This window comes from Lasioglossum baleicum, chromosome 15 (genome assembly GCF_051020765.1).
Source record: "Lasioglossum baleicum chromosome 15, iyLasBale1, whole genome shotgun sequence".
Lineage (NCBI taxonomy): Eukaryota > Metazoa > Arthropoda > Insecta > Hymenoptera > Halictidae > Lasioglossum > Lasioglossum baleicum.
The window spans coordinates 5,997,368-6,023,301 of record NC_134943.1 but is presented as its reverse complement, the minus strand read 5'-3'; the positions used below and the strand labels follow the sequence as shown (position 1 = coordinate 6,023,301).

General features: G+C 46.3%; 1 protein-coding gene across 1 annotated transcript in view; it reads right to left on the bottom strand.

Moving 5' to 3' along the window:
• The window catches only part of Octalpha2r (alpha2-adrenergic-like octopamine receptor), a 158,056-nt gene extending 132,557 nt beyond the window's left edge, over positions 1 to 25,499 (bottom strand). The window contains exons 1-2 of the mRNA XM_076439644.1: positions 23,221 to 25,499; positions 20,589 to 23,118 (exon numbers count right to left, since the gene is read on the bottom strand). Of these exons, the coding sequence (XP_076295759.1) occupies positions 20,589 to 21,782 (1,194 nt within the window). The 5' untranslated portion in view covers positions 21,783 to 23,118; positions 23,221 to 25,499. The remainder of the gene's footprint in view (positions 1 to 20,588; positions 23,119 to 23,220) is intronic.
• Between the last annotated feature and the right edge of the window lie 435 nt (positions 25,500 to 25,934).

Below are 25,934 nucleotides of genomic sequence, written 5' to 3'. Positions count from 1 at the left end.
TTCTATCACAACCCTAATTTTCGAGCAAAATTAGAACCCTACATAATATCGCCGACTGAATGTAATAACTAGGTAACTTGAAATTTGGACATTTTGAGTTATCTACTTCGTATTAAAGAAGAAACCAAGTAGAATTTAATATAAAAACTTGGTATAACCTATCAAAGTAATCTACGAGATCTAGTGAGCAGTGTTCAAAGTAGATGAAAGATAAATACTGATTTCTATTTATGTTATAAATGGGCAACTCGACTTTTTAAAAAAATTATTTTAATCCAAAATTATGTTTTTTCATGTATTGTTCCACTTAAAATAAAGATATATAAGCAGATATTGGCATTATGTTTAAAATAACGGTGTCTCCCTACCATAATCTTAAAACCTTAAAATACTGTTTCATCAATTTCTCTGAAATAAGGAATTGTAAGTTACCTAGTTATTATATTCAGCCGAAGATATGTACTAATTCATCAGTAATAACCGTTAAGTTTTTACGTACCAGACTGAACATACATCAGTTTAAAGTCCAATTTTGCAAAAACTAGGGTACACTTACCCCACTCCACCTTAATAGAAATAATTTAGTCCAAAGAATTGTACGATCCTCTCAATGGAAAAAGGAAAATAGTTGTCGCACCTATTTCTTTCGATACGAAGGTGATTTCCCGGTGACAGCGGTTGACGAGGGTGGAAGTTAACCAGACAATCGACGTTGAGGACCGCGGCCGGTCAGAAATGAAATCGATTCGCATCGACGTTTAAGTTGATCCCTGTGCGGCCGCGGTCCGAGTGTGGCCATCGGCTGAGTGCCAATAGTCAAATCGAGGTCGACCTCACCGGGGGTGAGAATCGTATAGACAAACGCCTTTGTCACCCCGCCAATGGCCGCCTATCGTGAGGCTAAACAACGTTAGTGGATTCGGGGTTGGCCGATGAAAGGCGCCGCAACTCGAACTTGAGGCCAAACAGAGGTGAAAGGAAACTGAAACACGGAATCCGGAAGGGCGAGAAGGGGCTGGGGCTCAAATAGCGTATTTACTGTATCTGACAAGTGTTTCTTGCGCCGATTTTAACCCTCGCACAATGAACAGCGTGCCTGTTCGCTGAAACTCGAGTTCCAGCTCTCGCTTAACCCACTTGGAAACAATTTTCACGAATGCTTGAATAATTGAGCACAATTCGTGTAATTATTCTACTTATAAATTATCTTGGATCATTGCGGATCAACCTCATACAATTTTGTGTAATTATTCTATTTAAATATCGTCTTGAAGTAATCTGCATATGTTTCATTTTTCGTTGGAGCAGATTTTTCACATTTTAAGTTCTGGAACGACACGTTTTTGAACGAATGTGTCGAACATTTTCTGATTTTAATGTGCTTTTCGTCCTTTCCCATGAATTTTGGTATGAAGCGTAATATAGGGTCACGTGTGGCCCGTGATTAAGTTCAGTGGGTGTGCCATGTGTCTGAATTCGCGTGGAATGAACGAATACTGCTCGCACCCTTGTGCAATGGGGTTGAAAATCCGTGCGGACGCGTTGATTTGGGTAATGGGCAGGATCAGTGAATTTTGCGAGAGGGCACGATCCAACGATGCCCCTCGAGAAAAATACCAGCGGATGGATGTCAAATATTGTGAACGACACATCCAATCGAGTCTTCAGCTACCAGTGCATTTTAATATAGTTTCTAACTAAGGGCTGTTTTAGGAAACTGATTTGTGGGGTGTGAAATCGAAGAAAAAATCGGGGTTTGTTAAACAGTGAAAATCTGGTTGCATTTACTCCACGGAAACCGTAAGTGGCGGTTCCGCAGCGCGAGATAAATTGTGTTCAGTGGTTCCGAAGGAAATTTCGACGTGCTAAGAAAAATTATTGGACCACGTCGGAATCCATTCAGTTAAAGGTTGTTAAAAGTCCAACGGGGGCTTTCGCGGTCTTCACCCAATCGTGTTTCACTCTTAACGGGATATTTCCGAGTGCGACCAGTAGAAAACAAGATAGTGGTGGGTGGGGGGAGGATGCGAGGAAAGTTTGCGGGTTGGAAGTTCGATGTTTTCTTTCGCGTGCGCCGAATTCCATTAGCGCTGCTCCGACGGCGATCGTTTTATTGGCAGGGTAAAAGAGGTAAATGAGACGATGATCGAAACGAGGCAGCTTTTTCCTTGGTATGAAAAACTCGGGCTGCGTCGGGCCGCACAATCGAGGCACGTACCTTTCTTCAATTAGTGTCTTCCTCCGCGAGCATACTAAATTTCCATTGTTTTTCCGTGTTGCTTCAGATTTGAGAAAAAAAAACATTAAAGGAGCTCTAAAAAGGAATTGAAAGCGGGTACCAAGTTGTTGACATGAGGGTTAAGCAATCGGCACCTGCACTTCCGACAAATTAAAAAGGAGAACCATTGGACTCATACACATGGTTTCTGTCTACAAGCACAGAGGTTTTTCCAGAGGATTTAGTATCGTAGAAACAGCAAAGGGAGCGCTATAATCGTCTAGGTAGAAGACTGTCCAGTTGAGAAATCTCAGACCGGTGCTATCCCCTAACCGTTAAGATCCTAGAAGAATAGTACGGTCCCCGAGAGTAAACGGCACAATTTCGTTGTCGTCCCTATCCAATGGGACAAAAAGAATTTTATCGTCCAGGGCACAAGGGAGACAGTGTAGAACGAGCACACAGCAGGGTGTATCCGGTTATGGTAACGCGGCCGTGTTAGTCAGCGCTAATTATTGTACCCGGAATGGGCTGCCGTGTCATCAGGATTTATGTAACAACGTTTAGGCCGCGGTTTCACTCAGATACACTCGGGGTCATCGTGCTCGGTAAATTATAATAATTCCGAGCCTGCTCGGGACCGTTTCCAGGTGAATTAATTGCTCGACATTGCCGTTTCTATTAACCGTGGTTATAGACGGGGAACATCGGGTCGGGGCGGATTTATCGCGGACCCTCGACCATTCTGATTTTTGTTACGAGTGTCCGGAGGGCGAGCCGATACTCGCAGACATCTCGGATTTCGAGGGCCCTTCAGCCCTGTCGGGCAGAGTGCAATCGTGCTCGAGTAGCCGTTTTGATTACGTCAGTAAACTTCTCCGGACGCCTTAATCCTCGAGCCTCGATCCGGATGCAGATTTGGCACCGAAGGAGTAACGGCACAGAAATAAAGAAGCAGAGAGAAAGCGTGGCAGAATAACATAAACGTGGTACAAGACGGTAGTAAGGAGCAAATTGCGGAACCGTGACGTACGATGTCGCGAAACTGCGAGCTGCGGGTCGAGTCGCGCGAATTTTACAACGGCGATGCTATTGTCGAGGGTAAATAATGTCGCTGGGCCCGGATCTCTTTTTCCGGCGATGCACCGGCTGCTGCATACCACCGTCCACCGCTGTGCCATTAGAGCCATTAATCGTTGCTCGGCCGACCCATCGTTACCCTTTTTTTACCACTCTCGATACTTGCAAATTCTTCTCTGATAAAATAACGGCTGTATCGCCGACCCGATTCCCGTCAACGATTTTTGCGGAATTTGCGCGATCCCTCCTACCTCTATTATTATTATTGCGTTAGATGAAAACATGCTACTCCGTGTCCGACCATTATTTAACCTTCTATGGGTCCAATATAAATCCAATCAAATTGTTCCATTCCTTTTAGTGCTCTCCACCGACTCATTTGGCTAATACATTTCCAGAAAATCAAGGATATCGATTTATCAAAATTCAAAATGAAAAAAGGATGTAATCTATCGAGACCTAATCGCGTACATGCTGTTGCTGAGGATGTTTTATCGGTCTCAGAATCGCGGTTGTAGAATGTCGCGAAACGCCGAGAGGCAAAGAGAGGAACGCGAGGGATTTTTCTAGACGGTGGAAAACCTCGGAGGAACTCGATAAGATGAAGATTTTAATTCGACTGACGACGGGCGGTTGTTTCTTTCAAAGGAACGCGGCTTGTTAGTGGAAAAATACGTTTCTGTTTGGCTGCCGCTTTTATAAATCGGAGTACGGAGGAGAAAAGCGGACCCGCCGCCGCGCTGCGGTGCAAGCCAGGTCTATTTATTCCTTGCGAATATCGTCCGCGAACACGGGGGGCCGGCTTGTATTTATGCATTCGCGGCACGCGTGGGTACGAAACACCGGAACGCGGCGAAATCTGTATTTTTAACGCGCTGAATTATTAATAGGTTGCGGGTGTTTATGCGAATTCGCGTTTTCCCTTCCTCGAAGAATTTCATTTCTGCTTGATTACCAGGCTTTTTACGTCGACCGTAAAATTAGAATGCTAATACGACGCTTTCGGTCGCGTTTGTACCTTATTTGCGGTCTTACCGGCTGAGTTCCACTACAATTTACCAAATTTACTCCGACACCTATGCCGGCTTATTTTCCAAAAAATACCAAATCTGACGCTTTCCCGCTACAGTAAATTCGCAAATAGGTTTACTTGGTTAAATAAATAAATATCTCAATCGTCTTGCGTGACGTTGAACAAATGGTTTCGAAACCAGGTTGCACGCCCTCGTAAGCCGAAGTCGGACACATCCCAGGGGACTAATTGATCGTCGAAGACTGAATCAAGACAAACAAGTTCCAGGATCGACTGAAACCGTCTTCGGGTTTCCGGGTCGCAAGACCGGGTCTCCCGCTCTCTCTCTCCCGCTCTCTCTCTCCCGCTCTCTCTCTCCCTCTCTCTCTCCCGCTCTCTCTCTCTGTCTCTCTCTCTCTCACTCTCTATTCCTCCCTGTAGTGTCTGAAGTGGTCGGATTAATGGCCGGCTTCTTACGGAGCCGTTCGGGGTCGCAGTTTATTCCGAAGAAATTAATCGGCCACGAATGAATCGCCATGTCGGACGGGAACGCATTTGTTTCGCGATGAATACAGCTCCACCCTCCCCCAACCACCCCTCCTTACTTGCATCCGAGCTATGGTCCAATAGCAATTCGGTGGTTCGGGCTGTGGTTACGTGAGCTAGGGAGAGAAGGGGTTGAAGAGGTGGGTATAACGCTGGAAGTGGTGGAGGAAGGGGTTGTCTTGCACGCGATTTAATATTTTTCCGGGCTGTCGATGCCCGACCCTCCTGTTGACAGCAGTTCCTGACTACACTCGATCGCGTAGTGAGTACTCGAACACTTTCACGAGGCACTACAGGTCCTCCAGGAAGTCAGTATAGGACCAGAAGAAGGGAAAATGAGTCAGTTCGAAGGGCCAGCGTCATTTTTCAATGATCGACAGGTCGCCAGACAAACAGTCCCCAGTCGCAGGGCTGTAGGAACTCTCATTTCGCACTTGAGCTCGTGTCTCTGGCTGAACAAAAGAATCCGTAATGGGACAGCAGCGACTATTGCATATTCCGGAAGCTTCTCATTAAACCGGATAACTTTTACACGAGTCCGCGCCACGCCGGACTCAAGAGCTGCGGCGTTTTGAATTTCCACCGTTCCGCTGACGAGCCGAGCCTTTTATCAGCTCAAAGGCCAGGCCGACGAGGTAATAACCTCTTTTTTTCGTGGATATACGTTACGGCATTTTTGTAGTCGGCGACCGAACCTCGTCGGGAAAATTAACTCGCATCCCCGAGGCGTCGAACCTACCGTCGAATTGTGTATGACCAGAAATAGATGGTTTCTATAGAATCGTGCAATAAAATAATTAATATCTCTGTAACAAGTGGCAGAATTTTCAAGAAACGTGAGAATATCAGCGGGAAGTTGCTCGTTGTCGGCCTGGTACGGGCGCGTAGGTTGACTGCGGGTTGTTCGTTACAATTAGGCGACGATTAAAATACGCTCGCCGCAAATGCCACTTGGCAGGAGGATCCACCTTGGTCAAATAAGCGAAGGGGACCTTGCCGAGGAGTTCACCGAGCTGCTCGTTGGCCTCGACGCTGCTTCATGGACCGGAATTTGTTTTTACGCCCGCCGGCCTGTTAATTGGATGCCGTGCTCTCTCCCTCTCTCTCTCTCATTCACTCCCGCCTCGAGCTCTCTAATTAGAATTCATAGTCGGTCTATCGACTGCGAGGAGATATCTAGTCGATCGGAACTTCGGACATTCCGAGCGAGTGGGCTTTCTTTTTGCCAGCTCCGGCGATCTGTTGCTCGAATTAGAAAAACTTGGCTTCTTAGCCGTGAGAAACTGCTGATTTTAATGGGAAACGAACCGAGGATTCTAATTATATTTTCTCGGAGACACGGAGTAATGTCCGGAAAGGGATTCCCATTTTCTGCCAGAAAAATTGCATACTATTCAATGAAGAAAAATGAATGAGGACGAATCAACCTAAAGGAATTGGTTTTCACACGATATCAATAAAAATTGTCCTGCGGGCCGCTGGGTCATGCTCATCCTGTTAGACCCTTCCTTAAAAATCACTATGTACAGATTCAGCACGTTTCCTCAGTGAGTTTAAGCTCGGACTCGAACGAACACAAAAGGTTTACAAACAGCGGCTGGACTCAGGCGTCTCTAAAAATGTAAGTTGAGCGTAAACATTCCCGTCCCTTGTCCAACAACAATCGAAATCGTGTTTCTCGAGTCTTGAATGCAGCCGTAACCGTGAGACGAGAGCGCCGTTCAACAATAACAACGGCGGAACTGCGTTTACACGGAACTTTATCCACGGCACGGACTCGTTAACTTTTAAAGTAGGTTCTGCGACAAACTGGCCCGGAGGAATCAGATCTTCCCTTTATTATTTCATCAAAATTATTCAGTGGGATTCGCCCTGTCGTTCCTTCATCGCCGGGCCGAGATTAAAATACTGTTACGGAATATCGCGACGACGGCCGGTGGCAGGAGGGAACGGGGAATGAACAGGCAACGGTCCGACAAAAGGCGACATGATTCGCGAGGGCGGCTTATTACGCGAGAATTTTAATATATCCTCGTTGTAGCGCCGCGCTGAAGGAGCCACTCGCTCCCGAGGCTCGCGAAAGCTTAAGAGTCGTAATTTTTATTCCCTCGCGGAAAGCTATTCGATGTGGCGCGGGTGGTTTCATTTTTTTCTCTCTCATTCTCTCTCTCTCTCTCTCTCTCTCTCTCTCGCTTTTGCCCACGTGCTGTAAAAAATACAAAATGACGATAAAAAGCAGCGATACCGGAGCGTTACGTTCTAATCTACGAATACGATTATTCCTCGGTCGTAAATGAATTTCGCTATCGCTGGCGTGCGTCAACGTTCCAGGAAAGGAACTACCGACGCGGTCTATGAAATCTCGTTTGCGAATTCGTCCCCCGTTTGTCGTGCTTTCGCATTTTTATTGCCAACATAGCAAACTCAAACGGTCCATAAAATCGGAGCAATTTATTTTATAAATAAGCATCGGCAAGTTAGATGAAGTCATACATTTAAAAAATTGTTTGATATGCTTTCATTCAGAAGCATCAATATGTTGTCGATATAAAATGCGACGTGGTGAAAACAAAATCGTGCAACAATTTTTAACACGTCATTTTAAAGAAGAGATTTCAATTTACGTTTCCACATTAGTTTCAATCACCAACAGGAATTTTCCACGGTCGTAGATACGTTCGATCTCCATAAAATTCAGAGATAATTCTAATTATAATATAATATTAACAATTTACCGGTTGAATTTTCAATGCTTTAGTTAGATGAAATTTCGACAATGTGAGTTTTAAGTGCAGAATGAAGGATGCATGAATCAGAATGAATATATGGCTGATAGTATGATTATGTCGGAGCTAGATTACGGCGTAGCTCGTCGTATCGATCTCGCGCGCGTCTCGAAGAGACTCCCGGACGAAATTACAGGTCGCCGATCCATTACAAGGTTTTCGACGGCGGCGCATTCAACATCTTATTTACATATTACGAGGCGGTGGAGCCGTCACGTAGTGTTCGATACGCTCGTCATTGATTATCCGTGAAAGTTGCATACGTGTTCGCGCGTTGTAATGGTTCCCCGTCGGTGGCTCGCCCCTCATGAATAGTTGATGTCGCCAATAATACGGTGGATAGCGGAGTAGAATGTTCGCTGTCGCCGTGAATCGCGCGTGCACGTGTTACAACGAATCGATACCGGTCCGAGGTGGTTTTTCAGTGAAAATTTCATCGGGACCGGCCACGGATTTAGTCTTACCCGGTCCCGACGAGTTCCAACCACTAGGATTTCCTAGTACATAATTCCCCGCATGTAACTCCAAAGTAGTCCAAAGCACCGTTGCAAACTACGGTTCCCTCTCTCCTTCTCGCTCTTTCTTTCAATTTGCTATCTTTTACACAATTTTTGAATGAAACGCCCTCGGTGTTGAAACACGCATCATCTACTGAGGAAAATCGGTATTCTTGATGGGCGAAATGTACACGGTTGAAGTGTTTTCCTGGTTCGATGGCGAGGAATTTATTCATGTTGCATTGATTTCGTTTAATGGAACGTCCTTTCACGGAACATCCCTTTCAACGTTTGATTGTGCAGCGCGTAGTTTAATGCGAAATTCGGCCGAGTATAAAGAGGCTTTTGAACAGTTTTTCGCGAGGAGAAGTCTCTCGAGTAAGATACGTGCTTCTGTCTTTGAAAGTTGCTTTCAAAGTGAAAACTTGCTTTCTATATTTACGTCCTACACTCGGGGATTTTCGTCTTCCATTTTCTTTTTATTCTGAACCTCCTCGCTATATTTTAATTTCATTTTATTCACTTTCTAGACAAACTTGTTAAAATTGAAAAATTGAACTCACACCTCACCACTATGAACAAATAAAGAATTATTTAATTTGAAATACTGCTAGGAAAGATCAAGAGGTTAAAGTATCAGATAAATATAATAGTAAACCGTCTAAGCCGGAGAAATTTCGTCGAGATTCTACGTAAAGTTCGCACGTCGAATTTGTTCTAAATACGGCCGCAACAAAGATTGAATCTTTATTTACCCGAGAGCCAATAACCTAGCTCGCGATTCGTGATAAAATTCCGATTTCGAGTTTCTCTGTTCTCCAAGAGAGAGAAAGGTTCTCTCCGTTGTTGAACGGTTGAATTTCTTTGCGCTGCGGTTCTCGAGTACCAATAAACAGATCAATGATAAAATATTCGGTAGGGAGGCATTCTTGGACGGTATCAGACGCCATTACAATAATCTGAAATTCTATCAGCCGGCGTTCGAGGCAAACGAATGCCAAGTACGCCAAAACGATGGCGTACGATGGCCTCGTAGCCGGTAAATCATTCGAACAACGTGTAACGAGATACAGATATACTTCACGACAGTATCCCTTATCCTTCCTCAAAAATTCTGCCGGTCCGTGAAGCGAGCTGCGCGAACAGAACGATATATATGTTAGAATAAAATATATAGAATATATTTGTACATACATATATACACATACACATATATATTTAGTCATTTCTCGACGACGCCCCGGGGGAGGGGCGCTATCGATAGTAAAACCGATCGGGGGAACGCTCGCAAAACTTACGAGGTATCGCCGGATCTCGTCGACGTGCCAGGGAAATTGAGTTCGCGTATCGAGACCCGCTACCTACAGCTACCGGGAGCACGCAAATTTTATTTCGAACACTTTTGGCCGAAATCCACGACGCAGTCGTTACGTCGCGAGTGAAATAAACGGCGACGGGAACGTCGAACGACGTTTTGACGTTCGCCGACTTGATGGTTCGAAGCGGGACGAAACACCCTCGTAAAAATGCTAACTGGAATCTCCGAAACAAATTAATTCCATCCTGAAAACGTTCCCTCCGTCCAGTACGCATCCAACAGTTTTTTCATGCCTTATTCGACTATCCCGCTGCTAAATAAATGCTGATTAATACTCCTTTAACGATGTCCTAGTAATTGAAGAAAGTGTAATTTCGTCGTTAATGTTACATATGCAGACGCTACCGTTTGTGACTCTTGACCCTTCCGGAGATATGTGTCAAAACAAAGGGCCTATTTAAGAACAAAGGGCTAACTCAAAATCGGATCATAGAGGGGCTTCTTGCAAACGATATAACTTCTAAGAATTCATTTCTAATCTCTCAGAAGTAACACGTGGCCCCCACCATCGCTAGGTCCGATTTTGGGTACTATAAGGGCATGGATCCCTCCTATTAGTTGGGTTGATTCAAGTGAATACGCGCAGTATGTATATATACCACGTCAGAAGTCATCTCGAGCAAGATCGGGTGCTAAAGTCTTTGTCGAGCAGTCTGTGGTATATCGCCCCCGCATTTCTCGGTGCGGCAAAACTGAGAGCGTTTAGTCCGCGAGTCCGCGACACTTTACACTGAACATTTGTATCCTCAATTATTATCAACAATATATTACGTGTATTAATCTATTCGGAGTTCATTTCCATTAGGCATATTCCTTTTCGATCTTCCAGTAGCTAGTATTCTATGACGATACACCTTTGCCGCTCGAGGTGTATCTATTTCAATTCAATAAGTTACGAGACAGCGGAACCACGACCCTATCCTTTATAGTGGCGACCCGGTGGTGAGATAGACATCGGCTAGTCCACTCCCTTGTTCCCTCGAGGCGACCCGGTGGTGAAATAGACATCGGCTAGTCCACTTTTCCATATTCCACACACGAGGCGACCCGGTGGTGAGATAGACACCAGCTAGTCCACTCCTATGTTCCACACGAGGCGACCCAGTGGTAAAATAGACATTGGCTAGTCCTTTACGTGTACTCTTCCTACCTAGACCCAAAATATCTCTAAATCCAAACTCCCCTCGGTTCCGCATCGCTGCCTGAACCTTGGCTCGTAACATCAATATCATTCTGACGATTAATTTTAACATTGGCTAGCTGATATTTTACATGTATATCCCTTTGATATGGATACGATCGATTGATGGACACGAGTAATTTCGCTTTTTAACGTAATTCTTTTAATTCCGTTTTGCTCGTGGTCAGGATCGCTTGATATGTGAAATATGTTAAAATCTGGAAACCAGATATGCGAGCGAGTATTGTAAATTAACTGTGGATTTTATGCAGTTTCGACCAAATGAGCGAATGAAATGTAGTACTCTGTGAAGGCATTACATAAGTTTAAATTGTTGTATCATTTTTGATTCCCTGAAATTATTCAAAGGAGAGATACGTTTTTCTCTTCCTGAAATTGTTCCTAAACAAAAAGAGAGAAGCGAGACTGAAAAGTTAATATTTAGCTGCTAATGAGAGGGCACTGCCAGAGAGTCAACTGCCTTAAAGAGTGTGCTCTTCCGCGAATTCGGTTTAGTTAAGACGCCATACTAATTCCTCGAAGAGTCGGCCGTACTTTCGTACATCGCGAGTTAATTAACGTTTACTTTGTAGCTATGGAACAGTGAATGGTGAACACTCGGTGAATGGGTGAAATAGCCGAGGATCGCGGAACCAAGTTCCACAGAGCCGAAATTTCTTGGCCGGCGATTGAAAAGGGATCATTGACATTCCATCGGGCCATTCTGCATCGGAAGACATTTGGACAGGACTGAGAGCGTCGGCGACAATGCGGGCTCGTCGGGACGGTAACCAGCAATTTCATCTTTAAAGCCTGGCAGCAATCCGTACGACAGCGGCTCGATGTGAACCAGTCGGATCACGTGTGCCTTCGTAAGAGTTTACAAGCGTGTGCCACCGCTGCCTCTGTCGGAGACCATTTGCCCGTCGTGTCGTTACAACGAACGTTGTTACCCATAAGTGCACCCCGATGCCCCCGCGCGTTCACCACTATAAACAGATTACATTCGACCCGGACACGATTTAAGGGAGGTTCAGGAGAGATCATCCCTTTACGATCGGACGAGTCATTCGATCGTGGATCATCCGTCCCTTCGGATCGAATGGTAATGGTGATTAAATGCATGTAGTTCGACCGAACGGCCACCGACGGTGCCATACGTTGCCATTCCTACAGCAATAGAATTTTAAACCATTTCCCGATGAGCTAGAGGCTTGAAACTTTAAACATACCTCAGAACTGGATGACAATGCAATATTAAAAGAGAAACTTTTAAAAAAACTGGGCGTCTAGGAGAAAAAAAAGATTTTATATTAACCGTCACACCTCGCCGCGCGACGCTCGGTAGTACATCATCACGTTCAGCGATCCCTACTCCACTACGTGTTCCCACTCCGATTCATCCCCACTCCACTGGCCCACTTCGCCCCTAAGGAGTTCAGTGTGGATGTAACGTTTCGTTCATTCAGTTCCATTTCGGACAATTTCGGACTCCATCAAGAGTCATCTCTCGAAGTCATCCCCTCATTCTATTTCGCGTATTTCCATATCTTGCGTTTCTATATCTTACTATTTCGTACCAGCATTACTATATCTTGCATCCCATTTAAAAAAGACTGAAAAGTAGAAAATAAAAACATATATATAAAAAGAAACTTTTTAAGAACCACGCTTGTATTAAAATGCACTAAAAAGGAGAAAATAATTTTTTTAGACATTAGTGACTATAAATAAAAGCGTGGAGCGCCCACGAAGGTTACGTCAATATAGTTTAGCGCTCCACGCTTTTATTTATAGTCAGCAATGTCTAAAAAAATTATTTTCTCCTTTTCAGTGCATTTTAATATAAGCGTGGTTTTTAAAAAGTTCTTTTTTGTATATTTTTTTATGGCTACGGTCGTTTCCCCAACGATTGCTTTCGTAGCGTCATTTCTACTTGAGGAAATGAATGAATGTACCAAACGTAAGCAGTAAAAATCATCAGGTTGTGAGGAAATTATTGTGGAGCGTTGGAGAAACATGATATTCCCTGTATACTACAAAAAGAAACTCAGTAGGCATAAATTTAATAAAACAAGACTAAACAACCCTTTAGTTGTGATTTATAAAAATATCTTTAAAGCACAATATTCCAAATCAAGCTTTTGTTCTCAGCCAAGAAACTGCATTGCAAATCGGTCAGCAGTCAAAATCAGTCAACACTCCTCCAGCAACTCGCAACCAACGGCGTAAGTCGATTCGACATCCTAATTCTCGAGTCTCGTCGCGCGTTAACGTAGTTCCAAGTGGAATATCCGTTCATGGCCAGGCAGACTCGCGGCTCAAGTTCTCCCGTACTTAGATTAGCGTCCCGGTTCCGGGATTCGGAAGAATTTCCGTCTGATCGCGTGCTGGTGTGGGTACAGTGGCGGAAGCGGAGATGCTCGCTCTGGGGGCCCCAGGGTTAATTCGCGCGGGGATGGAGGCGACCGACTTACTGTCACGGGGCACCGAGACCCGTCTCTCCCCCGAATTTATTAGAACTTGTAACGGATAATGCACCCCGGAGATACAAGTTCGCTGCTCGTCGGTAGCTGTGCGCGGAACGCCGCTCCGTGCGAACTTAATCGCATTAGGAGATTGAAGCACGTCCGTACCCGGGAGGCCGCTCCGAAACTTAAACAAATGGCCGCCTAACGCCACCCCCCAGGTCTATTTATCTGGGCTGCTTAACAGACCTTTCGAATTGTTGCGCACGGCCAACGAAATCGTTTGCTCGCCCCGTCATGGAAAACTCGAACGCCATTTCAGATGTATCTACCGCGAGCACGCCTTCATACACGACGACTCCAAAGATGATACTTCAGACTTCCCAAAACTTTGGTTGGCCTGTTCGCAGAATAGGGGATCTCTTCTGCTAGATAGGGATTGCTATTAAATGCAGCAATTAATCGAATACAACGGAGGAGTTATGCGAACCAGTTCAAAGTCTCTGGAAACAATTTCTCCCATCTATTCCCGCAACGCAATCGAACGGCTCCCAACCTCATTGCAAATGATTTGTAATCGGACTGCACCCGGCTAAAAAAAAGAATAATATTTCCCGGTACACTTAAGTGTTCGGTGCCTCGGCACTCTGCACCGAAGCCTCCATCGATCACGGTTTAATTATACGCTTCTATTTCCGCCTTCCGGTCCATCAGCGAAAGAAACCAGTACGCGAACACCGAACCCCGTCTCTCCCCCGCAGATCTATAAATTCTGAAAATGTTTCAGAAGTCGGTCCCTTTGCGACAAAGAATCCCTTAATTACAGACTAATAAACGGTGTAACTGTGGGAGGGAGGAGGCGAGCAGCCGGGCTTTCGACTTTATTTCCGAGGGTTGATGGTTAAAGACCTGGCTCGTTCAACGAGTGAGCAGAACGGCCCGCTTTTATGTTCGAAACACTTTAATCGCGCCCGAGTCCTCTCTCGGACGATACCCATTTAAGCGTCTGCTGAGATCCTTCCTCGCGCTCGGGACCCTCCGCGAAATATTTCACGGCGGAAGCACCTTTGTCATGGATTCCAACGACGATCCTAGTAAACAACCTGGAAACGTGAATCGGCTGCTACGACAACCCTTTTCCCTACGTAATAAAGTGTTCAATCTACATTTACACGTATTTGAATCAAAATTAGTATTTCCGATTATTATCTAACTACTCCACAATTTTTCCCAGCACAGCAGAATGAGGAAAGACACCGTAGAAACATTTGCTTTGACTTACGACACCCAGGGAAATTCTAGGTATATCAATTTTCACTTTCCTCGGTCTATTGCCTCCGGAATCGTCGGACCCAGGCGGTATGGCTTCACACCGTGACCAAGATCAGAGATATATCCGCTGTCGGGACAGAGAACTATAGATAGAAGAGATTTTCGAATACACCGAGCCGAGAGGTAGATGGAATCCAATATCCAGGACTGCCCTATCGTCCACTATTTTCCTAGTTGGCGCTCTGCTCGGAGGTAGATTCAAGCCGGTAATTGCTCGGCGGTTTCGGACTGTCCTTACTGTGTCTACCAATTTACCGAAATGATCAATTTGCTTGTAACAGACACGGCCCGAAAAAAGGCACTCGACAACGAAATACGAAGTTCGTTTCGACGGGGAATTTCACGGACTACGGTCTGCATTGTGCTTCACACCTGGCGATGCTTCTCGTCGTGGCAAATCAACGGAAGAATTGCGATTCGTGAAAATTCCTCGGTAATTTACTCCTAAAAATTGCAAACGGGGGCCAAGTACAAATTTCAAGTTCAAATTTTATAATCTCATTGTATATGATTTTTTTATTTTATAGATATGAAATTGAGATGATACAATACTTAAATATTTAGTAATTGATTAGATACCAACATATTTAATAAACAATGTTATGAATAATGAGCAATTTTTAATAGGTTTCTCAAAGTGAGTTTCTAGTAGTAAAATTTATACGCAGGAATAGAGGAGTACATTTTGCAATTCATTTCAGCAATAACCCGGTCGAATCTCTAGCTCATCGCACTCACCCCGTACAATTACACCGCCTTTTCGAGTCGCAGAAATTTCACGAGGACCCCGGATTCGCGAGAGTCCCCGCAGACGTAGAAGAGGAGCGACGAAAATGAATCTTCCTTAACATTCAACCGCACCTTTCTCAACCGTAATTCATCGTCTAGCTGCGACGACCTCGCTATTCCGGAGGCTGACAATCTCGCAGCCGCAGAAGACTGCGAAACCCACCACCACCCCCTACCCTCCATCTAGCGCCAACCCCCCGTGCCGGATTTTTCCTGAGCGGTGACGAATGAAGAGCGACAAATAGTCGAGGATGGAAGCGTAGCTTCCTGCTCGGCTCTGACCCGGCACTCGTCCGAGGAGCCCGGTGCTTCAATCTTTTAACGCGATTAGCTTGCCACTGTTCGAGGGAACAGAAGAAAAAGGGAAGACGGTTACCCGCGGCCTCTGCGGCGCCGGCGAATTTCACCCCACCCCCGAACCACCCCCATAAGCCCCGTAATCTCATTCGACCGTTTGTCGTTTCGTCGCTGACTTTAAAAAGAGCGATCCTTTAGCCTTAATTCTCGCACTTGCAACGAGGAAACTCTGAGAGGGCGAGCCCTGGAAAAAAATCGCTGCGATGCGGTTCTTTTTTGTTTCGAGGGATGACGGTGACTGAGAGGGTTGGTTCAATATGTTTTTCAAAAAATATTTTTGCCTATCAGGATAATGCTGTTGCCCTAAGAATGTTAGAGAAACTAAATAATTCATGAAAATGAAGAAACAATCCGCAATACTTATCATATAATTCGTATCCATTCGTAACATCTACAGAACTATTTCATAGCCTATATAAACCTCGCTGAGAAAAATAAATCAAGCAGCTGCGATACTTAGCGTTTAATCCGTGCTAGCGGTTTCAGCCGAATCACCTGTTTTGCATGTTTCATTAACGTAAACACGGTCAAAGCAGCGGGGTTCGACGTGGTGCGGTCTGGGGTCGGTCCAAGGAGAATTCGCATGGAAATCCGGCTGACGAACGGAGTCTCGTTACGCGGCAGAAAAGGAAAAGTAGGAGGACTTCCAGGTCTTTATAGTCCCGAAGAACTTAATCCGGGGATGACCTACCATAAATCCGCGGCGCGCAAGCATCAAGGATAGAGGGCGAGGCAAGGAGGTAGAGCGAGGCACGGCTGGCATCAACAGTCCCTAATAAAGCGGGCTAGATAGCGAGCCGTCTTAATAAACCATTAGATCCGCGACACGGGCCATTATTCTTGCATTACATGTATCCGTGGCACGGATGCGACCGCTTAATGGCGCGCGTCCGCTTCTCTCGACTCCGCTCAGCTTCGCTCGGCTTTTACGTTCTCACGGGAAGACGTATCTCGCGCGAACTTATGGTCGACTTCAGTCAACACGCTAGGCTTAACCAGATAAGCTTATCCGCCGTGCTGGTTCCTTTGCGAACTTCGCCTCCACGGTGTCAAAACGCTTCCCCTCGCAAGGATCCGCTTCGGGAATGCTGAAAGAAGTCTCGCGAGAGGTGTAGGTGTCAGATGGGAATCTGAATCTGTTCGGAATTTCTAAACCTTGGTTAGAACCTGTTCGGTATTTGTAAACCCTGCGAGGAATCTGCAGATACCAGATTTTGGGTGGAATTTGATCCATCTGTCTCATAGTATTTAGGTTTACAACAATTTCATTTTGCATCCAGGATTCGCAGTCCAATTAATCAGATATCATCACACATAACAACTAATATTTTATGTTTATTCCACGCTTTAATGATCCTCGCATTATCCTGTCCCTATTCATGCTTCCTCAGAACATAAATTAAGGGCAGTTTCTTGAGTCTGCATTGTCTCTTTGAAGACAATAATTTGTCTTCATTCTACACTCATTATATTGAAAGACGGGAAGCACAAGAAATGGAAGTTAAACGATTTATAATTTCTTGGACTATGAATTAACCCCTCCGGCTGGTTTTTTTTTACTGTACATTGTCTCTTTGATAATAATAATGATTCAACTTCATTCTACACTCATTATATTGGCAGACGAGGAACACAAGAAATGGAAGTTAAAGTACTTATACTTTCTGAGGCTATGAATTAATCCCTAAGGGTGTCTTTTCTACTTTACGTTGCTTCTTTGATCATAATAATGCTTCGTCTTAATTATACACTCATTTATTGGAAGTTGAAAAGTGTAATAAGTGAAAAAAGAAGTATTCGTGCTTCTCCGGGCTCTGAATTAACTTCTAAGGGTAATTTCTTTACTCGACTTTGTTTCTTTGGTAATAATAATTTGTACCTCGTTTTGTGATCGTTATTAAAATGCAGCATCCACGAGAAATTGAAATAATAATTGTTTAGGTTTAGATATGTATATTGTATAAGCGTTCGATCAGAACACTGAACCCTTGTTTGGTAGCGTCTGAGTTTTCGCATCCTGTAGTAAACTAATTGCTCTTGCTTCCCAAAAAAGTTCAAATTGTATAGTACAATGTTAAAAAAGTTAGCGTCTTTTTTAGAGCGTCCGAATATTAATTCAAAGCAACCCTGTTGAAATTGTAAAGGAGAAAAACCATCTTTTCCTTATCCTGGTCCTGCGTGCCACACATCAGATTCTTTCCGCCTGTCGACTTAGCAACTTCGAAACCATAGACATCTGTACCGACAGTCGACTTTCTCAGAGGTAGTTGGAATAAAGTATTGTTAGAAAATCTCGCAATTCTGTTCGTCTCACCAAGGAAGTGGTCCTTCTAGTCACAGTTAAATTAATTGGCACACCACGTGCAAGTTCGAACGATCAACATTGACCCAGTCAAGAAACTACTCAACAATAATATTTAAGCATCGAAATTAGAGTATTTATTATAATTACACTACATTTAAATTTAACCCACTTAAATTTACTCATTTAATTCGTTATATTCACATCGCGACATTCCAATGACAAAGAGACTTTTAATTGAATCGATTCAAATTAATTAATTCAAAATAAATTGAATTTGATGAATCTATAACCACACAGTCCAAATTATATGTCTTCTGATCACCTATGTATAAATTCATTATATTTAGAACTCTCCTCTGTTAAATTATTAATATCCTTTGTATTCACATTGTGGCCTGACATTTGTTAAGCATGGATTAATTACATAATCTTGAACTGAAAATGTGTGTCCAACTATATTTCCTATATTTCATTTCCTCTTTTCTTCGCTCATCATTATTCTTGGAGTATTTTAACGAATCGATGATGGACTAGTTAGCAGTGAAATAAATATGATACTCCATTGGAACATTAAAAAATGTTTAACGGTGTTCCATAACATTGGTAAATAAAATTCTACAATTCGGACTTTTTTAGCTAATACAAAACTCGGAGAGACTCTGGATTTTTCAGGGTAGACATTTCCAGCAAGGCCCTTCAAACAAACAGGGATGCAGTGATCGAATAGGTGAGAGTTCCAAAAAATCCGGTGCGAGTGGTTCGCCGGTTCCTGTCACCCGCGGGGGTTAATTAAACAGCGCAGCGGGTCCGAAGAGCACTAGCCCTCCAATTAGTAGCAAACAGCGAGATCGATAGGGACCATAAGCCTCGCGGTAGTCCCGTAGGACCGGTAAAGGGATTCTACTATTTTCTCCGTGACCGGCGGAGGAATTGCTTTTCGAGTTCGTTTTCAACGTCAGAAATCGAAGAACATTCGAAAAAAACTCGGGGGAAAAAGAAAAAATTGGGTGGAACCGTGAGTGGAAGAAAAACGGAAAACGCCGTGAAGTTGTGCGAGTCAGCTACGTGCATCGAACTGTCGGGCATAGAAATCCAATCTTGGACGGCGTTTTGTAGTGGGCAACGTAAGCTGGTTCCGAAGGGTTGAGGATAAGGGTGGGTTTCAACGCTGCATAAAAGCCAACCGTCCGATCCTTCTCTCCTCCTCCCCTCTCCTCTCCTCTCCACTCCACTTCTCTCGCCGCATCCTGTTCCTACTCTTCTCGCGTGTCCGCCACAGGATACACTGTGGAAATACTCTGACTTGAAATTGCTTATACCGGAGGATTCAAAAGTGGTCTTGCAATGCCTGAATCCCTGATTCGAGACGCCAAAAACAAATTCAATAACTCAGCCTCTCACGATTTTGCATTTTTTTGTCACCTCGCTCCCTTCCACATAACCTTTAACTCTCCCGAGAAAATTGTTTATAACAATTCACGTACTCAATCGTTTATAACGATCGACTCAGTTTTCTACATCGCCAATAATGTTCCCAGGAAATAATCCCAAGATCGACATCTATCATTACTTTGACAACGAGTCTCCTCTCAAACGGAATTCAACACCGTTTCACAACAGTATCGATATCCACCGCTCTGTGACCCGATAGGATTCATCCATCTCTACGCGTATTTTTACCTATTGTCTTTCAGACCAAAACCATAGTTCGACCCAGTTCCCAGAATCATCCTGTACAATCCTGCAACATTAGAAACGCCGCGGAGTCGAGCGCCATGACGCCGGTATAGAAAACCGAGTGGCTTTTATCGATTAGAAAATAGAATCAACGTCAGCCGGTTTAATCGAGTGCTTCAAACTCCCAGATCGTCGTAGATAATAAGTGCACTCGCAGGAGAAATTACTCAAAATGGATTTACGGTCCCACTATCACGGCCAAGTGCCTCCCTAGCAAAGCAACCCTATCCTATAACCTTTCGTGACCGGAGGAAGAAACCCGACTCCATTCTCGATGAATTTAGATTCTTCCTCTATCCGACCCTGACAATCATTCCCAGTAATCAATCGATAGGTTCAATTGATCACTTCTATGATATAAGACTTACAACGTTCAAATAGTTTTTGGAGCCTATATTTATACAACATACTGTTCTCAATTAAATCCGCAGAATATACTGACAATGATTGAGAATACTAACAATGACCCAGAACAAAATCGATCTGCTAGAAAATATACACTCGTTAACGCGATCTAACAATCCCGCAAAGGAACCGCCATAAATCCTTTGGCCAAGGTGGCGCAAATCACCCGGATATTTTTGCGAACTCCCTAGAACGCGAGTAAGATGTCAGCGGCACGACGGCGCATCCGGTTCCCGCGAAATAATTAACTCCCGGATGGGTGGGTGCCGGCCTGTGCGGCGAGGCCATGGAAAATTGTGTTTTAAACATTAATCGTGCAGGGCCGGGTGCACGTCGTCGAGTGCACGTGTCTTTGCGTGTAGCCGGCCGGTTGAGCTAGTTGCACCGTTGTCTCTATCTAAACTCGATCTCGCACGTCGTTCGAAAGCGAAATTATGCGTTCGATCGATCCCATCGGACCGAGCGAACTATAAATTGTACAACCGTAGAAGGACTCACCTTGCACTTGGGGTACTCTTCGGCTGGGGTGGGTCTTTTCCATCCTAACAGTGGCGGGATACACACAAGCGCGGACAGCAACCATACCAGAGCGATCATGAGAGCAGCTCTAGCGGGCGTCCTCTTCTTCAGGTACTCAACAGCCTGCGTGATGCTCCAGAACCTGTCGAGGCTGATGAGGCATAGGTTCATGATGCTCGCGGTGCACAGTAACACGTCCATAGCCGAATAGATATCGCACCACCAGTACCCGAAGATCCAATAGCCCATTATCTCGTTCGCGAGGGAGAACGGCATGATCACCAGCCCGAGGAAGAAATCGGCGACAGCCAAGCTAGCGATGAACCAGTTCTGAATGTTCTTCAACGCTTTCTCCGTAGCGATCGCGATGATCACCAGCATGTTACCCACGACGATTACGATCATCAGCAGAGTGGCGAGGATGGACGCCAGGACGATGTGCGGCAAGGTATAGCCGGATGGGTACATACTCTCGCCGAAGACGATGTAGGTCTCATTGTAATGACTGCTGTTCCACGGGAACGAGAGGTTCTGATTGAACGACTCGTTGAACGTCCCACCGAAGTCCTCCATGATACCACCCAGGCCGAATAGCAGTTCGAGCTCGCGGAGTCCTTGCGCGTCTTCCTTGTCGGTGCTACTGACACCGATGCCGGTGGTGGAGTCCAGGCCGATGGTGCTACCCTCACCACTGCCTTCCAGCAATGTCCTGTCGTCCAGGTCGGTCTCGTTACTGGTGAGAAAAGGTGGCAAACCGGATGACGACGATCCTACTGAGATGTCCTGGTGTCTTAACCGGTTCCCCAGATCTAGCCTCTCGCACGCGCAACCGATTCTCTCGGCTGTGCGCTCGTCCAGCGGAACAGTGTCCTCGGTGTTGTTCCCTTTGGCGGTGCTCGCGGATCCTTCGCTTGGTCCTTGGTCGATCCCGGCGCTGGGTATCGTGGTCCCCCGATCCCCGATGCTCGCGGTAGCTAAACGCAGCAACTGGCGCAGGTGCTGGTCTTCGTGATCGGTCTGTGTCTCGTCCCGGACGGTGTGGGCCTCGTGCAAGGAGGAAGACGTCGAGCCGCCGGCCGGTCGAGACCACGTCATGTTCTCCTCGAGCTCGCTGCTGGACGCCGTTGTCGGACTACCGGCGTCGATGGTCATAATGCTGCCGAGCTGAGGCATCACTCGCACCCTCGCCGTCCACTGTTGATGCTATCTCGACGAAGTCGAGCCGGACAGGGTGGCCGCGCGCGAGTAACACCGTGCACCGGGCGCCAGCTCGAGTAGCAGCAGCAGCAGGATGGTGGTGGTCTCGTCGCATCTCGAGGCCAGGGGCGTCATGCCCGTTTCAGGATGATCGCATCCTCGGTGAACGGACGCGGGTGCTCGCTGGGTCCTCTACCGCGTTGCACTTCAATTTTCTATTCTCTCTCTCTCTCCCCGATCGACGAAGGAGTATCCTTATACTTGGAAACGGACCGACAGTCTATCTCTGTTACTCGACACTGTTCTTTGATTAATAATGGAGATGGAATGATAGTATGAGAAACGATTTACCTGGTTGGAACAATCCTCTAGGACCCCTACTAGGAGGATTTTTTCCAAGTGAATCAGGCTGCGCTAACCAAGCTGCTCCTGTGTTAGATCCTTTGTGGCGTTGTTTCGATCACCTCGACACTATTCTAGACACTCTGACAGGATAATCTTTCCTTCCCCAGATGAATCAGAATCCTCCGGATTGCTGCTAATGGGCTAGATCCTCTATGGCTTTGTTTAGACCAGTTCGACACGAGATTCTTCACTATTGGATCAATAATGGAGGTAGAGAGAATGGTAGAATTAGAACGATAGAGTCTACCTGTTACTCAACGCTGTTGTTAGAACAATTCTCCAGGACCCTCACAGGAGTATTTTCTCTTTCAATCACTTCAACACTAGGTTCTCCCCTTTTCGATCGATGGTAGAGGTAGAATGATAGAAAAGATGTCGGCTCTGCTTTTCGAACTACTCAGGACACTCTCATAGGACAATCTTTCTTTACCCAAGTGATTCAGGCTGTTCTAGACTGCTGCTACTTTACTAGCTTCGCTGTGGCTTTGTTTCGATCACTTTGACACTATGTTCTCCTTTTTCTGCTCGATAATGGATGTACAATGATAGAGAAAAGGAGAGAATCAGTCTACCTGTTACTTGACATTGTTTTTCAAACTATTCTGGACACTATGGCAGAACCTTTCTTTTGACAAGTTAGTCAGACTGCCTCGATGCAAGATCTTCTTTCACTTCGATACCAGATTTTCTTCCTTCTGATCGACAATGAAGAATGACAAAAGAGACACTCTATTATTCGAACTGTTCTGGAGGACTCTGATAGGAGAATCTTTCTTTCGTCAGGTGAATCGTGCTGCTTTGTGTGGTTGTCTTTCTGATCGACGATGAAGACAGTGGGAGGTGAGAAGAGGCGATCAATGTACCTGTTACTCGACACCGTTGTTGGAGTTGTGTTAGGAGAACCTTCCTGTCGCCACAGATGAATCAGGTTTAGTTTCGATCACTTCGACACGGTGTTTTTCTGATTGACGGAGATGAAGGCGGAAGGAGAAAGAGGCGAGCAGTCTACCTGTTACTCGGCACCGTTATCTATACCGGAGGACTGTGATATCAGGATCTTCGGTTCGCCAGGTGAGTCAGGCTGCTCCGTTGATTTATTGCTCGCGTGAGTCACGACTGGCCCGTATATTCGCCGGTCGGCTCACGATGACGAAGTTAATACAGAAAGAGCGGCGAGATTTATGGTATAGTCCGCCGCCACGCCGAGCCGCGTCACGCCGGCCGGCTGGATTAAGAAGATAAAAGGTAGAAAGGCGGAGAGAAATGACCGGCCGAAAGACGGAGGAGAGAGAGAGAGAGAGAGAAGAGAAGAGAAGGAATAGAGATTGCGAATCACCGTGAAAAATTGGTCCCCCTTTGAAAAGTGACGGTGAGAACAAGAGAAGGCGAGAGACAGCTCCGCGAATCGAGCGTTGCTCCCTTTCGCTAATAGATCGGATCTATCGTTCTTTTAGCGATCTAGAATCAGGACTCGTCGAAGTCCTCGGCGACGGAAACGCGTCACCCTGTCCCCGCTTGATTCCTAGTCGACCGATTTTATTCCCCTCCCGTTCTACAACCTCGCGGTTATCTTAGCGTACAATCGTATCTATCCGTGTCTCTGTGTATGTATATATGTTACGCGTAGGTTATGTGTAAATTCTCTACTCGCGGCTCGACGTCGCGAACGCTCGTAACGCGCGGCCGCGGAGCTACTTAATTATCGCGCCGCTGCTAAAAAGGCTAAAGCGCTGGATACCCGTACTGCTCCGACTTGCTTCTTCGCGAATTGTGTTCTCGGCACGTTGTGTGTCGTTCCCCTCGGGATCGACGGGACCTCCCGGCGGCGACACCGCACGAAGAAGACACTCGCGACGAAAAGCGAACTCGACTAATTAGGATCTTTGTACACGTCTTTATACACGCCGACCACCGACCGATAGAACTTCTCGATCGTACATCCGTTCCGTTTCTCTATCTCTAACTTCACTGGAACTTCGTTCTCGATTTTATATCCGTTCCTCGCTTCTATCTAAGTCACAGAACTTCGTACCCTCTTAATCGTAGACTCGATCAATCTTGGGAAGAATTGATCGGTTCACAACTGATTAAGGACTGATCGATTCAGGGGCGATCGGTTAGGGAGCTAAAGGGATGGGCTCGCGGTAGTGAAAATTTAGGATCCCGGTTATGTACAGCTATTTACACGGGGACAGTCGCGGCGGACACACGCCCCTGAGCCTCGTCCTCGCCGCTCAGGATCAACAGGACGCGCACGGCCGCTTGACGCGCTCTCGGAGTCCTCGCGCACCACTTTACCCGTCAGCTGATCAGCGATCCTCGACGGTCATCGATTCCCCACCAGCCAGCGACGTGTAGCCACCACTTTCGCCGATCTTCCGGTCGTCCTTGCGAGCTCGTCCCTTCGAGTCTCAGTCACGCTGCTAGCTGCGCCATCGAGCCTGCGATCCCCGACACCGTTTCCATCGACGCATCTCCACTACGATCACTCTCGAGCCATCATCGTCGGGAGGACCTTGACAAGATCCTCTTCACTAATCTTTGCAACGTGCGAAAGGGGAGAACAAAGAGTGTCCTGTCACGAGGTCCTAGCACGATCCTTCGCGGCACACGCGCGGGAAAAACGTCGACACGAGAGAGGCTCCTCGAAGGGATCGAGAGATCAAGGGTTGGGACGTCGCAGCACTCGATCGACGCGTGTCGTCTCGACGTCGAACGTTCTCGCGACGATGACACGAAAACGGAGACGAAAACGGTAAAGGCGACGAAGACGACGACGAGAGGAGCTTGCAGTTTTTCGCGGTCGCCGAATCCGGAGTCGAAGGGCCACCTCGTGGCCCCTGGAGCCGGGGCTGATGGTCGCGTGGCGTGCGTGCGTGCGGACACGTTCGAGGCTCTCTCGTGGCTGTTTGGGAACGCACTGCAGCCGCGAGGGACTCCGCCAGGAACTCGGACTCCCTCTCGTGTCGTTCGGATAGAGACTCTCTCTCGCAGGATGTCGGGAGGGCGCGCAACGGAGAAACGAGAGAGAATGGGCGTGCATGTGCGCGTGTCCGACGTCGGTCCACACTGACGGGACCCGCCACGAGCCCGTGATTCCGAGCCGGGGCAGAGTGTGTGCGTCAGCCCTGTGAGAAAGTGTGCGAACCTGCTCTCTCTCTCGGCGTACACGCGCGCGAACGGCCTCTCTTTGTGCGCTGGTGGGGGGAGAGAGAAAAGGAGAAAGTGAGAGGAGAGAGAGAGAGAGCTGCTGACTCAACCGACTGGTGGCCCGACCGACCGGTCCGTCCGACGGTACCAGCGTCGGGGCGCCGTCTGACGGAGTCGCAAGACCTGCGGCGCAAGCGTCGCGACGCCGCCAGTACCAGACCGCCGCGGCCCGACAGTCGACTTTGGACCATCGACCGATTCGTCCGCGAAAAACTACTCCTGGCTGACTCTTGGATCTCTCTTTCTATCCTCGTCGACTCCCATTGTCTCATTCCGCTACATTTTGTTGCAGTTTTTCGCAATTTAGCACGCTTCCGTACCTTTTGCCGGACCTTTTGTAACTTCGTTTAACACATTGACTGCCTACTTAGCGATCACAAAAAATTCGGTAAAATCAAAACTGTCCATCCGACAAAACGAAAAGTTCATGTTTCGAGAAATAATACCATCACCCAGATATGGGTGACTTGGCAGTCAATGTGTTAAGGATGGTTCTTACCTATGTACTACTAG